This window comes from Cryptomeria japonica, chromosome 6 (genome assembly GCF_030272615.1).
Source record: "Cryptomeria japonica chromosome 6, Sugi_1.0, whole genome shotgun sequence".
In the NCBI taxonomy this organism is placed as follows: domain Eukaryota; kingdom Viridiplantae; phylum Streptophyta; class Pinopsida; order Cupressales; family Cupressaceae; genus Cryptomeria; species Cryptomeria japonica.
In genome coordinates, this window is record NC_081410.1 from 18,212,202 (window position 1) to 18,230,160 (window position 17,959).

General features: G+C 35.6%; 1 protein-coding gene across 1 annotated transcript; it reads left to right on the plus strand.

Moving 5' to 3' along the window:
- The first annotated feature begins 1,750 nt into the window (after window positions 1-1,750).
- On the plus strand, window positions 1,751-15,680 carry LOC131048027 (adenylosuccinate synthetase, chloroplastic). Its single transcript, XM_057981854.2, has 4 exons — window positions 1,751-2,557; window positions 13,829-14,521; window positions 14,763-15,074; window positions 15,193-15,680. The coding sequence occupies exons 1-4, from the start codon at window positions 2,216-2,218 to the stop codon at window positions 15,364-15,366; spliced, it is 1,521 nt and encodes a 506-aa protein (XP_057837837.2). The 5' UTR covers window positions 1,751-2,215; the 3' UTR covers window positions 15,367-15,680.
- The last annotated feature ends 2,279 nt before the right edge of the window (window positions 15,681-17,959 follow it).

The window sequence follows — 17,959 nt, forward strand, 5'->3', positions numbered from 1 at the left end:
AAGATCAACAATTGGGCCAAACAAGGCAATAAATGTGCTAAAGGTCAAGTTGGTTTTAGAGCTAAACATTCCACAGTTGATCATGGTGTCAATCTAAGGCATATCATTGAAAAAGTTTGGGATCAGAAGGATGAAGTCTTTTGCAGCTTTGTAGATTTCAAAAAAACATTTGATACGATCCCTAGGGACAAACTTTGGCACAGAATGGAGGAACTTGGAGTTCCTAGTCATCTCAGGGCAGCTGTTCATAGGTCGTATGAAGAGGTCAACGTTAAAATCAGAATTTTGGTTGGCATCTCAGAAAGTTTTAGGAGTGACATTGGGGTCAAGTAGGGCTATCCTCTATCCCCTACACTTTTTGGTTTATACATTGGCAAACTCGAAGATTGGTTAAACTTACAAAACGGGGATGGTGTTCACTTGGGCAAGTTTGTCATAAGATTCCTTTTATATGCAGATGACCTTATCATTATTGCTAAGTCCGCTAATGGTTTACAAGAACACCTACTCTCCCTTGAGCAATTTTGTAGAACTGTGGGGATGCAAGTTAACATCAACAAAACAAAATTGTTGATTTTCTCTACCAAAAGAAAACATGACCATCATGTGTTCCATTTTGAAGGTAATACTCTTGAAGAAGTAACGGATTACAAGTACCTTGGTATTGACTTCAACAAAAAACTTAAGTTGGGAAGGGTGCAGAAACAAGAGAGTTTTGGGAGGGTGGAAAACATTTTATGCCTTTCAGAATAGGTGTAGAGAGGCTGAGTTATGGGACTGGAAGACCTTTCAAACTCTTTTTTGGTCTTTTAGTGCTTTTGGTTGTCCTTTATGGTTGTGAAGTGTGGGGTAGCAATACTTTTGTCTTGCAATGGAAACAAATTGAGAAAATTCAAAAACGTTTGATTACAAACAAGTTCAAGCTTAAAAATTCAGTATCTTATGACATTATGTTGAGTGAAGTGGGGGCAACACCCATTGAGGCTATTGCTATGACGAGACTCATAAGTTATTTAAAAAAAATCGAGAGAATGAATGAGGACCGATGGCCTAGGATTGTCTTTAATGACACTCTATGAAAAAGAAAAAAGACTTGGATGCAACAAAATAACAATGGTTAAGTAAATGGAATATCTACTTGAACGCGTGTCCCACCAATAGCAAGGAGATAAAAGCATTTGTTATAGATAAGTTTCGCAAGTGCACTTGGGATAAAAACCTTGGGAGAAAGAAAAAATACTATATTGAAGAGTTTAACCCCACTTGTAATTATCAACAAAAGACGTACATAGGGGCCAATATGCGTTGGAGAGCCAAAATCCTTATTACTCAATTAAGAACTAATTCTCACCAACTTCGTAGTGAAATCGGTTGTTGGAAAAGACCTAAAGAAGATTGGGAGGAGAGAGTGTGATTTCTCTGCTCAACGGGTAAAGTGGAAACTAAAAAACACTTCATTTTAGAATGTGAAGCTTTAAAGGACAGCAGGAACAACTATATCTTGATAGCTAACTCTCGGGACAATCTTTTCAATGAGGGAATTGTTGAGAAGCTGGGAGCACTTATCATCACACTGCATAAGAAGAGAGCTGAAATGCAGAAGGCAATCAGTGCTTAATCCAGTGCGGTTGACAATTTTGTCTCACAGACTATATTTAATCTCGTAGATGTTAAAATACCTTATTTTCTAGAGCTAATGTACCATATGATTTTTTTTTTGGTTAAAAATACACTTCAGATTCATATTCGGAATGCACTCCACCTCTCGATGGAGTTGGGTGCTATTTGAGTGGAGAATCGCTTTCCCTAATTAGATTTACTTATTTCTAGGGTCAGCAATGGAGTCTTCGGGGAATAAAGTACATGCTTTGAACACTGAGAGAAATTCAAGAAAGCCATGTTTTTAATTTTCAGCAACACAAATACAATGTACCTATATGTATCTGAAAGTTAGCCCACAGTAAAAATCCAATTTTCCTTAACATTTATGATCGAAGTATCTTAATCTGGCAAGCATTCCATTTTAAGCTCAATCTCATGGAATGCCAGCGAGCATCGCAGAAATCTTCCAAAAAGCTAAATTAATTTTTATGCCTTAAGTTGGGCGATTTTGAGGCTTAATCCAGTACCATACCAAAGCCATAGGTTTCAAATTATTGCTGGATCGAAGTCCTCGGTTTTTAAATTATTAGGGTTTTAATACCCTTAGGTTTTAATGGCGCTGATTATCCAGTCCTCTTTCGTCAAGCCAAGATGGCAATGTTCCAGCCCAGAGACAGCGGTTTCAAAATGTTATGTCTCATCACTTCCTTCGGGTTGTGTTAAACTTGGTGGGAATTTGCAGGTTGATAGAATAAAATGTAAGTGTAGTGCGAAGGTGATGGACCAGCAGGCTCCGGTTGCAGACAAAGCAGTGAAAATAGAAAAGGAGAAAGATGTTGCTTTTTCAGGTTTAAGTCAAGTGTGTGCTGTACTGGGGACACAGTGGGGCGATGAAGGGAAGGGCAAGCTAGTTGATATTCTCGCAGAGAGATATGATATTGTGGCACGTTGCCAGGTATTTAGCAATCCTTTGAGTTGGGCTGTCTGAATTTTGACATTCTCTAGGTGATTAGTAATTTTCTAGATATTCTAGCTGGATGTATGTAATGTATTAAATATGTTTTCTGAAAGTAATTGGAATTTGTTTTACTATTTCGAGTCAATGTTAAGACTTCGACACAGAGAGCACTCTGTATATTTTGAGCACAGAGTTTGAGACCCAGAATGGAGCACATGGCAAGCTGTTTTTTTGACTTGGATCAGGAATAAAACACAGATTGTTTCAGTGGTTTTTATCTTTATGTGAAACAAACTTGGCTAGACTATGATTTTAAGTAGTATATCTGAATGCAGCTATGCTTTATTTTTTTTACTTCCTTTGAGAATCTCTATTTGAGCATAGGGTCGAGACTCCTTGCTTGGCGAGCACAGAGTACTCAGTAATGAGCATTATGTGAGCATAGCGTTGATTATCTTTGCTTCATTTTTGACTCTTAGCTCTGATAAAACTTGGAAATTTTATAATAAATGTAAATTTATTTTAGGTTAGTCCTTGTTCTAGTGACAGCTTTTGGGACTAGGTATAAATTGGATACTTCTGCAGTTTGTCTATTTGTCCAATTTTCAGTTTTGACTAAATCTTATTGAAGATTACCTCAAGGAACACCACTCTGGGTCTAGTTGACCCCGAAGTGAAGGAGAGATTATCTACTCTCAACAATTGGCCTGCTATCACTCACATTTGTTGATGAGCTGGTTTCTCTACTTTTAGGAATGGCATTTCCCTGGCCTTGAAGTGGATTGATCCCTCTAGAAGTGTGAGCAGCAATTTTGGGACCCAATGATGAGGATTGGGATGGAAACACAAATGTACACTGATATTTAGAAACATAAAAACACAAAAAAAAGGCTTTACATATAAAGAAGAAAAGTATACTTAAATTTCAGAATTTAATTGTTAGTGTTAAATATATAGCTTATAGTTAACTATCATAAATTACCGCCATCGATTAGGATATCCCATTTTAACCAATTGAAAAAGCTTCATAGCTCAGATAGCTTGATCCTTATTATATTCTTTCTTTGGACTTTGGCAAGAAAATTCTCTACTTTACAAGACTGTAAAATTTTTCAATCCTGTATGCAAACATTAGCAGATTACAAGCCAGTTAGTATTTTTCATTCATTCTATTAACTCTCATCAACCATTTACTAACCCAGAAAGAAATTAATTCAATCTACATGAAATATTAAGAAGCTTCAATTGGAAGTTTTCCCGTATAAAAGGGATAATTTGAGGACATGTATAGAGACACTAGGGAATGCTAGCTGATTTTTCTGATGTATTCAAATGTGTCTCCAAGATGGGGGTTTGTTTCTGAGGCAAGAAATGAGTACCGGGGGAAAGGGTGTGAATTTCTGGGTATAATGTATAAAAAAGGTGTATAGAGTTAAATGCATTGTATATGGATGGAAATTAAAACAGCAGAAGGCTATCCCAGTATATCAACTGAAAGTCTTTAAAATATAGCCAGCTTGCTAAAGGTCTGATGAAGGATACAAGCTGAGTAGATCTGTTGCTGTTGCTGTAATGTCCCCTAATTAGTTACACTTTAATTTAACCTAAATTTGGCCAAATCTATAAATAGTTAATTGAGTTTTATAGGCATCCTTTATATACTATTTTCCTGCAACAAAATTAGAGAACACATATGAAACAATACTTAAAACTGAAATATGAATTATATGAAATGATATCAAATTTGCTATATTAATGTCTGTTAGAATTATAATTATTGGATATAATCAGATTACTATATTTCCTAGATGAGATCAGATTATTATATAAAGTCAGTTACTAATCAATTCCTATAGTCCATTAGTTCAATAGGGTGTCCAAGAAACCATCCCTCCTAGGCCCAAAGGCAGAATACCACATCCCCCTTGGCTCCATATGGCAGGTGTTAGGCATCCATCATGGAGTGGCGTACCCAGCGGGGTGTTCTATTGCCGTTCCCCCTCATCACAACCACCTTTTCTCTTAAGCCCAAGAGCAGATGCCTCACCTCTCTTGGCTCCATGTGGCAGGTATCAGGCATCCATCATGGAGTGGCGTACTTAAGAGAGAGTCCCTCATTTACAATGAATCATTTGTCATATTCCAAATAAGTTATATTTATCTAATTCATCTTATTAGGATAATCAATTATATCTGACATAATTATTTTATTACGTTAGTTTCTTGTATCGGATTATTATCATTTTCTGTCAATATTTACTTGAATCAGTATTAATTGTTTATCATCATTATTTCATTACAATAAATTTATTATTCCTTATATTTACAGCATGATGATAATTTGTGCAAACCCAAATTTAGGAGTATTATGTACCCTTGGATTTATACACAGGCATATATTTATATGTTATGTTTAACGGTGCTGTGATTTAATACTGTTTGACAGAGATATATATATATCTAATATTAATTGTCATTAGTTTAATTAAGAACATTCACTTAGTTTATTTTCATTGATGTACAGATTTGATATTAATATATATTGCTGGCCATCATATTTAATGTTAAATCAGAAAGTTCAGGGAATTTGTACCTGTCACTGCCGTATTTTTTCTTTCTGCCTTGCTGGCAGTCTGAATGGTCTTCCTCTATCTTTTATATATGAAATTAAGTATGACACCAAGAACAAAGATGCTACTGCCTGTAACTTAATAACAATTCTGATCTGATCTGATCTGATCTATGGTGATGTTGCTGGATGCTTTGATTCCTTTCCTTTATATCTCTCAATGCGAGGGAGAGGTCACACCTCTTCATCATGCATGCCCTTTGGCAAGAGACGCACCCTTTCACCATTAGCACCTTTTGAAAGAGTGCAGCTCTTCATTATTTCTGCCCTTTGAAAGGGACATAACCTTTCATAATCAGGTCTGCAATTCTTATTTAAATCAGATGTGCACTTCTCCTTTCCAAATTATCCCCCTCTCAAATAAGGTTCTCTTCTCCTTTTTATATCTTATTGTTGAGGGAGTCACAATTTTTCCTTTCATGTCTTTTGACCATTCATTAAATTAATTAAATTTTAATTAATTATATTGATTATATTCTTGTATATTTTAATTTAATTTTTAATATTTAAATTTTATTATTGCTATTTATTATTAAATTCTATGTCAAAGTGGGGACATTACAGTTGCCAAATTGGAGTGCTAAAAGCAATGCCGATGGGCAACTTCTGTAGCCATCAGAACTTCCTTCAACAACTTATCCTTTTGCATCTAAAAGCTATATTAAGTATCTTCATACTACTAGCGAAAGTATTGTAGAGATAGTGCTGTTAAACTGCTGTTGAAGAGGAGTATCTAAACACTGGTAAGCAACATTGCATTTCAAATTAGACATTTGAAAGCATGAAGACAGAAGAATATACTACCGAGTCTGTATTGAACAATAACCCGTATTTTACAATCTCATAGACAGTCTTTGTAATCCAACTACCATATCTAAATCAGGTTTCCAACATTATCATACTGAGTTTGGAGGCTGAGACTAACTGTATCATCTGATATGAAGATATACACTGAGCTTTATCTGTTGAGCCTCATACGTACAAAAATTTGAATTGGAACTGCATCAAGATTAAGATTATATGAGCTGCATTACAATTGTGCATTTAAAGAAGTAGTAGCACTAGCAGTTATTACCGGCAGACTTGAACACTAGAGAAACAGTGACCAAGCACTTTGAAATTTTTCTAAAACCTGGCATCTTTCATTCATGTATAGGCAGCATAAGAGTATTTAGAGGTGCATGAACAGAAACGTAGACTGTATTGTAAATATCAGTAACTAGTGCCATCGAAGCTTCAAAGCTTATAGAGATAGTGCTGTTAAACTGCTGTTGAAGAGGAGTATCTAAACACTGGTAAGCAACATTGCATTTCAAATTAGACATTTGAAAGCATGAAGACAGAAGAATATACTACCGAGTCTGTATTGAACAATAACCCGTATTTTACAATCTCATAGACAGTCTTTGTAATCCAACTACCATATCTAAATCAGGTTTCCAACATTATCATACTGAGTTTGGAGGCTGAGACTAACTATATCATCTGATATGAAGATATACACTGAGCTTTATCTGTTGAGCCTCATACGTACAAAAATTTGAATTGGAACTGCATCAAGATTAAGATTATATGAGCTGCATTACAATTGTGCATTTAAAGAAGTAGTAGCACTAGCAGTTACTACTGGCAGACTTGAACACTAGAGAAACAGTGACCAAGCACTTTGAAATTTTTCTAAAACCTGGCATCTTTCATTCATGTATAGGCAGCATAAGAGTATTTAGAGGTGCATGAACAGAAACGTAGACTGTATTGTAAATATCAGTAACTAGTGCCATCGAAGCTTCAAAGCTTATAATATAACCTTACATTTTCAATTCCATATTAGGTTGTTAAGCATTCCTGAGCACAATATCTTCCCTACAAAAAGGTCACATGTAATTGGCAACATTGGGTTCTGATTAATCTAACAACAAAAAAGCAAATTAGGGCAGAAACATAAACAAAGAGCTTTTGGTGTTGGAAATAAGCCACACCCGGACCGATGATGGACTGGTCCAAGAGGGGCCAGAAGCTCAGTGGTAGAGCACTCCAGCAGCGTATGGAAGGTCCTAGGTTCGAGTCCTAGCTGGTCCATGTCTCAACATAGTATCAGAGCCAGGTCCAGGCTAGGAGCCCCAATCACACGAGAGGTGTGGCGTAAGGGGGGGTGTTGGTGTTGGAAATAAGCCAAACCTGGACTGACGATGGACTGGTCCAAGAGGGGCCAGTAGCTCAGTGGTAGAGCACTCCAGCAGCGTATGGAAGGTCCTAGGTTCGAGTCCTAGCTGGTCCATGTCTCAACATAGTATCAGAGTCAGGTCCAGGCTAGGAGCCCCAATCACACGAGAGGTGTGGCTTAAGGGGGGGTGTTGGTGTTGGAAATAAGCCACACCCGGACCAACAATGGACTGGTCCAAGAGGGGCCAGTAGCTCAGTGGTAGAGCACTCCAGCAGCGTATGGAAGGTCCTAGGTTCGAGTCCTAGCTGGTCCATGTCTCAACAAGAGCCACTTTTGAAGCTATTAGTTATCCAGAGTTCTTAACCCTGCCCCTCAGCTACGAGGTACTTCAGGAAGAATAAAATCTGCAACACACAACAGAAAGAATGCAAAACCGCTTTCCTTGTCTTGGACAACCTTGCTGTATATAACAAACGTGCCCCTGGTGATAAAGGCTTCACAATATCTTCAACAGTGTCCCTAATATAGTCGCCTTCTAAGTCTCCATCACAGTGACATTCTCATAACCCTCATCTCCTGTTAAAGGACAAGAAACTTTTTTCCAACGCTATGAAAATGCCTATGGTTACTATGCCCCTGAATTCTGCACCATAGATTGGGAGCTCATCCATTGCAGATCCCAATCAAGATCCAGAATTTCCTCCAACTCAAATCTGTACATCAGGTGCACCAAACAATTTGCCAGTCTTTTAACTGATTCCTTGATCTTTAACAAACAGAAAAGAATTGGAAGGGAAAAGGAGGCCACTTAGAATTCACATGGCTCCTCATGTCAAGCTTTTAGGTAATCCCTACCTGGAACTGTCTTCATGGCTTCTTCAATGCCCACCTGAATGACAAAATTCTTCTTCAGTTAAATGTCTGTGATTGGTCTTTGAAGGCCATTTCTCTCATCTCAGAGATCAAGAAGAACAGTGGCACCATATGGGTTGCAGATTCATCAAAATTTCTTGCCACCACAGAGCAGTCACGGAAGCATGAAGTACAGGCGTCAGTATGTGCCAAATGATGGAGCTAAACAACAACATGTATCTGTTGAAACTTGAAAGAATGTCCTTCAAAGCTCCCATGTGTTGGAGCAATTGTTAAACTAACCTCCAAACTCTGGCTATGATGCTAAGGATAGTTGTCAAATGGAATGTAAACAAAAATGATTCAAAGGATCTTGTTACTTTATGACTCCCATGGGAATCCAGTTCCCATATATTTCAAACTGTGAACCATGGGGATGCGTTCCACCCCGAGCCCCACACTTCGGAGACAAGGACATCTCAAAGACTTGGGAACGGGGATGTGGTGTCTCTTGCCATCCCACCACTGCTGCCGGTATGCCACTGGAAACGTCGGAGATGGTGAAACGTCCAGCTGTCTCCAAGATGCCTCGGAGACGCCCAAGCATCCCTCGAGCTCCTCGGAGATGCCTGGGCGTTTCCCATCGCAAGTCATTAAAAAGTGCAAAAGAAAAAAATAAATTTCTTATTTTTAATGCATATGATTAGAGGCCTCCCTTAAGTACATTTTGACATTTTGATATTTATACTTGAGTCTTATTTTGATATCATGCTAGTAATTGTAATGCTAGTGCTACTCATTGTAATGATGTAATCATCTTTATGATATTTTCGATATATTTCATTTGTCAAATTTTATTTAGCATTCAAGAAATCTTCGTATTTAGTATTTGCTATTTTATAATTTTTTTATACATCTATTCACAACTATTTTTTCAAGTACTATATGTATATCAGCACCACCCCCTCACCGCCGTCCCCAAATTTAGGCCCTTTGAAAGCATAGCCAGCCTTAAAATAAAAAATGCTCCCGCCCAAAACAATTAGCCACTCTCAAAGCTAAATTCTGCCTCTCTCTTCAGCATTCACCACCTCTTGTATGCAAAAAGACCAATTTTTGATGTCCCCAATTTTTGAGGTGACATTTAGTTAAATTGATTTTTATTAAGTAATTAAAATATAAATAAAATAAGTTGCTGACTTAATATTAATTAATTTAATAAAAAAATAAAATATTATATTGTCACTTTATTAAATAAAGTTTCCATTTTTCAAGTTGGCCTTATCTTCTAGAAAGTTCTTGGAGATCTTTATAAGGAGGCTTGCTGGGAGTTGTAAGGCATGCTTTTGATTTGATAAACACTCGGTGATTTCTGGAGATGAAAACCTTCGGGAGTTTGATAGGAGGACTGGATGGAAACCTGGTTCTTTCTAGAGGTGGATTCGCGACGGAGTTCACAGCTGAACAAATTTGTGAAGTCTCCATTGGAGACAAATTTGTAAGGTTAGGGTTTGTTTCAGAAATAATTGAGGATATTGATGATCAATATTGCCTTATGACAGAAGGAGACATTTATATATATGGTTGAGAGCTAGTTGCATGTGTGCTTGATTAAATTATAAATTCATTATTGGTCTGCTGTATTCTGAATTGCTATATTTTCCGTAAGGAGTCTGTGTGATGGAATTGATATGAAACTCTTCAAAGTTCCTAGTATTTGTCGATATCAATATAAGTGGTATGTGGCGATATTGAGGCAAAAGGGTCGATATTTCATCAGGCAATCGAAGAAGTATCAGATAATTAAAAGGCACAAAGTCCGTTTGCTGGAAATTATATATGTTATACTTGGCAGTGCCAGCTATTGCGGGAGTGATAGTTGAGGGAAAGAATACCAGACTATTGGTGGCGGCGGCATATCTGTCAGTTCGCAGGGGACACACATCTATCGCGAGATAGTTTGCAGAGCAAGGCAAGAAGATTGGCGACTCCCAACGCCAATAAATCGATCTATCCCTATCTGCCCTTGACTCGTGAACCACTGTAAGAACTATGGTGCTATGTTGATGTAAGTCTGTTTGAAGCTAAAAGGCTGTATTCCTGAATTTGCTGATAATAAGAATCAATGATAGTTGCCTTCCAAACTATTTGGTGCTAATTCTGTTTGTAGTTCAAAACCTGTCTACTATTCAAGTCTGAATGTAATAACATTTCTGGAAAGGAAAAATAATTCTATAAGCCAGGGAATTTTTTAGGATCAGAGATATCTCAGTATATTTCAGGCTTCGGGGTATTACACGACTCCATCATGAATTGTCCTCAATTTAGCATGAAAAAATGTGGAAGCATATTAAAGGGCAGATTGCCACGATTAGACTAACTTACCATGGACCTTGGAAAATATCAAGTACATGAATAAAGCCAAGCCCATTGATCTTATATAATATAATGTAAAATCACCTCAGTATAAAAGTGCACAAATGAATTAATTTGTAAATATCTGATGACATTATCAACTACATTACTAACTCATTAATATACACATCACACCACAAAATTAATTTTTATCAAGAAACTCTATGAAGTACACTTGCTTGTACAAGGGTGAAATTAGCCGGAATCCTTTCTCTTAATTGTTGCCCAAAAACCATGACAATATAATTTATCTCACTTCGAGTCACAGTTGTCAGCAACCATTCTAATGTATATTATATACCTTAATACAAATTACAATGTCAACATTTTTATAAAATAAATTCAAGATAACAAACTATTTTTAATTAACTCAGATAACCAACTATTTTTACTTTGCAATCAGAAACTGTAATCAAAACATACATACCAAAAAAAATGTTAATCTTCATTTCACTTGGAAGTTATTTTCCGTATTAATTTGCAAATTCAAAGCATAGGTTTAAATTTTTTTTTTAACTTACTCTTTTGCTAAGGATATAATGATTCACAGTTTGTAAACAATAAAATGAGGTTTCGTGGAGTTGAGAAATGATGAACTTGAATAGAAATAGCAATATTGATCCATTCAACATTTCATAATGATTCAAAAGAAAATTCTATTCTTCTTATAAAACAATAATAACAACTTTCTACCATTCATTTTTAACCCACTGAATGTGTTCCCTAAATAAATACATATTTGAGTTTGTTTGTTATATCTGTCAAATAAATATAAAACTGAAAATGAAATAGAGTATTTATGTTCTTCAAAATGGATTGAAATATACCCATTTCATCTTTAATGAACCAGTATCATGGCACAAAATTGTGAAGAAATACAATGTGTAATGTATTAAATTTGTGAAAAAAATGTGGTAAGTTTATCATATGCAAATGGATCGCCCTTTGATGTCCAATATTGATCCATTCAACATTCCATAATGATTCAAAAGAAAATTCTGTTCTTTTAAAATAATAATACTACTAACTTTCTGTCATTCATTTTTAACCTACTGAATGTTTTCCCTAAGTAAATGCATACTTGAGTGAGTTTGTTATCTGTCAAATAAATAGAAAACTGAAAATGAAATAGAGTATTTATGTTCTTCTAAATGGATTGAAATATACCCATTTCACCTTTAGTGAACCAGTATCATGGCACAAAATTGTCAAGAAATGTATTAAATTTGTGAAAAAAATGTGATACGTTTATCATATGCAAATGGATCGCCCTCTGTTGTTCACCACTTATGAAGTTAGTGCTGGCAGTCATCACAGTTATAGCAGCAGCCTTAATTAGTATCCATTCAATAAGAACTTAAAAAGGTCTAGGCAAAGTTAGAGCTAGGCACCATTCACATAATAAGTAAATTTAACTCTTGAGAATTTTCAATTTGTAGAAATTACTCTAACTCCAAGACATGGCAAACTCATCTACAAGAAGACGATATCAAAATGAAGAAAAACAAAGAATACTCATCTGAAATATTTTTGTTTCTAATGATTTCTATAACAAACACTTCAATTATATACGATATATAAATTTAACTCTTTCAAACTTTCATTTTGCAGAAATCAAATAGGTCATCTTCAAAAGATCAGCATCTACAACAAACAAGACATCTTAACAGTCAACAACAAATTAATTCAATGTAATTAATTTGCATTCTTTCATATTTAGTTTTTAATATTTTAAAATCTATACATTTATATGTGATCCTATACCTTCCAATATATTATTCAAAGTATATAATACTATTGGCGTAACCATTGCACCACTTTTTGGTGCAAGTGCTATAGTTTTAGTATCCTATCTATCCATTATTATTGGGAAAATTCATAGAGAATTCTGTTGTTTTATTCCCAAGCACTGCATATGCATAAGCCCATATTTTAAGCTTGTTTAGTTTTTAATGTTATCTATAATAGGGACAATAGATTCAATAGATATATATTAAGTAATTATGTTAACAATTTTTGGGAGAAAAATTAAGTTATATTGCCTATTTTTGGTGGTATTGAAAAGTGCAGTACTGTTTTACAGAAACCCAATTAGATCTGTGTACTGTTTCTTTTTGTAGTTCCTATTTTGATATTGATGACAGCATATACTTGGAGAGTTGAGACTGTTAGGTCTAATTTCATTATTTTCGTGGACTAATGTGTATGCCTAAAATCTTAATTTATGTATTTTGTTATCTTTTGACTGATATTATGGCATCGGCTGATTTGCCAAGTTCTGGAATCTGTACCTTGTAGGAACATTATTACATAATTCAATTTATGTGGTTGGTGCCATTTTAAACTTGTATTGCATGCACAACCTGTTATTTTCTCAGTTGATTTCTGTCTTATAATGATACATTTCATCTCTAATTGCACATTTATTGACACATTTTGTTTTTTCACTTTTATTTTTTAGTTTAAGCAAGTAAAGACATTTCTGCTTCTATCTCCGCTGTTTTCCATTTTCTAGCTCATTCTTTTTGGTTATGCGGATTGTCATTTATGTATACGATGATATGAAATGGGATGGTGAATTATATCTAGTTTTTCACAATAATTGTGATTCTCAGCTTTGACTACGGAGTGTTTAACTTTGATTTGTTGAAATGAAACTCATATTATGATTATCAGGTGGATTTTCGGATGAATGGATTATCAGTGCAAATTTAGTATATTTACTTCAAAATTTCAGCATCTTTTTACTATCTTGGATATTTTAATTGTTTTTTCAAAGTTCAAATATTATTATTAATATATTGTTTTGATGTCTGGCCTCTGGCATCACCAAAATCTTTGAATGTTTTTACCGTCCCTAGAGTTGCATTACTATGATCACCTGTCCCTCCCATCCCTAAAATTTGCAGTCATACAGGTTTATATGAACAGCTCCTCTTTGTGAAAATTATTAACACTTCTCCCTCTTGAATATAGCAATATTGTGAGGCATGGTAGCCGTACATGAACAGCAGTTTACTCTTCAGTATTTTAACTGGATTAAACACAAGCTCGGTGATATATTTTAACTGGGAATTTGATGGTTAAAAATATTGTTGGTGAAATTCAATTTGATCAGTTTAAAATTTGAGTTATGTTTTTGGAATCTTATCATTTGGTTATTCAAGATAAAAATACTAGTTTATTAATGCCAAAATCTTCATCACAGGGAGGAGCAAATGCAGGTCACACTATATACAACAGCGAGGGAAAGAAATTTGCTCTTCATCTTGTACCTTCTGGAATCTTTAATGAAAATGTGTTATGCATTGTCGGAAATGGTGCTGTTGTGCATCTTCCTGGACTATTTAAAGAGATAGAAGGACTAGAGTTGAATGGAGTTTCTTGTAAGGGAAGACTTGTGGTTTCTGATCGTGCTCATTTGCTATTTGACTTTCATCAAACTATTGATGGATTGAGAGAAGCAGAACTTGCAGGGTCTCTAATTGGAACCACAAAGAGAGGCATTGGTCCATGCTATGCAAGTAAAGTAACGCGGAATGGTATCCGGGTAAGTGATTTGAGGCACATGGACACATTTCCTGAAAAGCTGGATATTCTTTTGCATGATGCTGCTTCTCGTTTCAAAGGCTTTGAGTACAGCAAAAGAATGTTAGAAGTTGAAGTGGAGAATTACAAGAGGTATTCTGAACGATTAGAGCCTTATATAGCTGACACTGTTCATGTGATGCATGAAGCTTTCTTGAATCAGAAGAGGATCTTGGTTGAGGGTGGCCAAGCTACTATGTTGGATATTGACTTTGGAACTTATCCATTTGTTACTTCATCTAACCCATCTGCCGGAGGACTCTGCACTGGTCTTGGCATTGCTCCGAGGCATGTTGGTGATGTGATTGGGGTGGTATGTGAAACCTTTGATACTTTCTTGTTGCCATACATAGATTATTCATGTGATTCTGAAAATGTTTTCAAACTTTAATAATAGGTTAATTTTATCTCTCTTATTCAATGTTTGGTCTTTCGGCATGTTAGACCTTTGGTACTCTTTGATATCCATTGATAATTCCATTTGTTTATGGTAACATTCCATTTTTTTTTAATAGCTTAACTATTTTTCGATTATTTAATGTCTTAATTTTCAGGCGAAGGCGTACACAACAAGAGTCGGCTCAGGTCCATATCCAACAGAACTGACTGGTGCAATGGGTGAAAAGCTTCGAACCGCTGGGCAAGAGTTTGGTACTACAACAGGCCGTCCTCGTCGTTGTGGTTGGCTGGATCTGGTTGCACTTCAATATTCTTGCAGAATCAATGGCTTCTCATCACTTAATCTGACCAAGCTTGATGTGCTATCCGGATTTCCCCAAATTAGGCTTGGGATAGCTTACAAAGGGCCTGATGGAAATATATTGCCATCTTTTCCTGCTGATCTTGAACTTCTAGAGAAAACAGAGGTACTTTGGATTTTCTCTTTGTAATATACTTGCTCCTATTAGATATTTATTTTGCAAAATGACATGTTAACAAATGAATCAAGTTTTGATGTCTGATATTAACACTGTCTGGATGCAGGTTGTCTATGAAGAGCTCCCTGGATGGCAAGATGATATATCTTTAGTAAGAAGATATGAGGACCTTCCAGCTGCTGCCTGCCAGTATATTGAAAGGATCGAGAATTTTCTTGGAATACCAATCAATTACATTGGTGTTGGTCCAGGTCGCGATGCTCTAATAGTCAAGGGATAGCGTCACTGTATTTTTTGCCATCAGATTCCTCTTCAAGAACTGCAAGGGAAAGTGCACGTTTGAGAATATAAACTCTTATTTGCCTGACATTATTACTCAGAGAGAATTATTTGCTCCTTGTGAGTCATTTTTGTCTAGTGTTTTTCCCAAGTCGGTGGTTTTGAGCTTGAGCGATGAGATAAATTAGACATCATGGTGCTTTGTTATTCTGCTTTTTTTACCATACACATTAAAATTTTATGGTTATGGCAATGATCCGGCCAAGAATATTATTCACGATCCTTTGAATTAATATCTCATTACCCGTTTCTGTATGAATGCTTTTAGGTAAAAAATGTACTACATAAATTAGACAAAAGCTGTGTGGAGGCTCCGCTGTATTTTTGGGCATGGGGTACCATATCTACAAGAATAGATTCAACCCCAGAAGGGACTACCATTATTTATTGAATATAGAGGTAGTATCACAGAAACATTAACATCAGTTAACCTCAAAGGTCAGCAAAGCTAGCATAAAAAAATAGAAAAGCAACAGTTTATTTACTTTACTAATATGTGAACTTTGGTGTTTTCCAAATTGTTAAAGCAGAGAATTAGTTCACTTCTATATCAGGTCTAGATTTCTGGCTGAAATTATATTTATATTTATTGAAAATTGAAATATGTTTGATCACACTTTCTATCATGAAAATCACTTTGATTTCATTTCATAAATAAAACTGGTAGAATTTGCATCTTTGATTCTTTTCTTTGTTGATGATTCAAACCTGCAATTTGAATTTCAATATTTTTCCTGGTCTCCTGACAGCTTCCTGCATGTTCCCAATAATCCATCCTTCTACTTCCGAATTCACCTAAAATAGAAAATGGAGGTTTTGTAGAGCCTTCGTCGCTCTCTTTCTGTTTTACATGCTTGCATGAAAATTCCTACAATTTTTTGATCTTTTACTTTCATCTTTTTTATTTTGTTGCCATTTCATAAGGAGAATATCCACTCTGAGGGAAATGGCCTGTGATAGCCCATATATCACATATGACTAGCTCTGAAATATTTGCCCCCGGAGGATAGAATTATGTATTCAATGCCAGTCTTCAAATTTGAAGGGAAAATCCTCCAGGGATCTTTCGTTCAAATTAACATACATTCTACGGACCTTTTATTGGTGAATCAAGACTGGAGATGAAATTACCAATCAGATTACTAGTGGGCAAAGTTTTGGTAGCTTAACACAAATAGGCGTTCAAGATATCCTAAAACTGTAGGACCGGAGTCGAGGAATCATGAATTTTGTTAAGAGATTGAACCAATGGCTTAACTTCAACTCCTGTTCTCCGTTCTTGCATGTGGTCGAATTCAATCAAAGCTTAACCCAAAATGATCCCATTAATTTATAAAAGAAAAATGCACAATTCACCTAAAATATGTTTATTTAATTGCAGTTTCAATAGAAAATAGTCCGAATACCACACCAAAACCATGGGAAAAAATATAAGATCTATTTAGACTCATTGCCTATCAATGGATGGTGGTTGGGGACAGCATTTCCATCACTAGAGGCTGAATAATTCAATAAAGGATACCACGGGTTAAGTAATTGAGAATTCGAGGATTCTCTTTAGAGGGCATTTTGTTTTCTTAAAGTTTTAGAGACGGGGAGGCAGGGCCTTAGCAGTATGGTGCAAGTATGGTTATTAATATAATATTAAAAAATAATAAGTACAATTAAAAGTAGCTTTGCCGCAGAGGTTTGGCTCGAGTGGTGCTGCCCGCTCTAAGTGTGTGGTACCTTGCCCATCCAGGTTCAAATCCCATTCACCCGTCAGCTGGGGTTGGGGACGTCCTAGTGCTGACCTTGGGTTTATAGGGGTTTACCCGCTAAGTTTGTTCATGCAAAAATGTTGTTCATGTCAATCTGCACCTGTTAATGATTGCCAATTTCCCCAGTTATCAGAAAAAATTAAAAGTAGCTACAAATAAGTGAAAACACTGAAATTTTATGGAGTATATACTATGTGTTGAATTTTGAATCATTTTAAAATGTTCTGCATATGATAAATACCATAAAATATTATTTTTGAATTTTATTTAATATTAATGATTCTCGCAAAGTAAAATGAGTTGAGAGTCAAGCTGCCCAAGAAGTTTGAAGAGAATATGATTTGGGCTGATAACCCGTCGATTGTTGGAGCATAATAAAGGTAGTATAAACAGAGCTAATTATCAGGGCCGTGGCTATTCTAGCTCCAAAACAGACCTTTCGTATAGTGTGTTAGTGACAGGTTAGTCAATCGCACTGTACATTAGTGTGAATTTAGAGATTGACACTTGTGTAGTTGATGAGATTTCAGTTGTAGATCACTTTGTGAGCTTTTTGTATCCTGCTTTATTTATATTTGGTTGGACTTGTAAAGCATTTCTTTTTTTAATTGTTATTGTTTGATCAATTGGCTGTTGAACTCATCTAATCTTACAGCTTCTATTCAACTAAAAAAGTAAAACATCAAGATAACAGAATGGCTATGTTAACGAAGATACGCATTATTGGTTTGAGCAACAAACTCAAATGTTGGGGTTATCATTCAACATAAATCT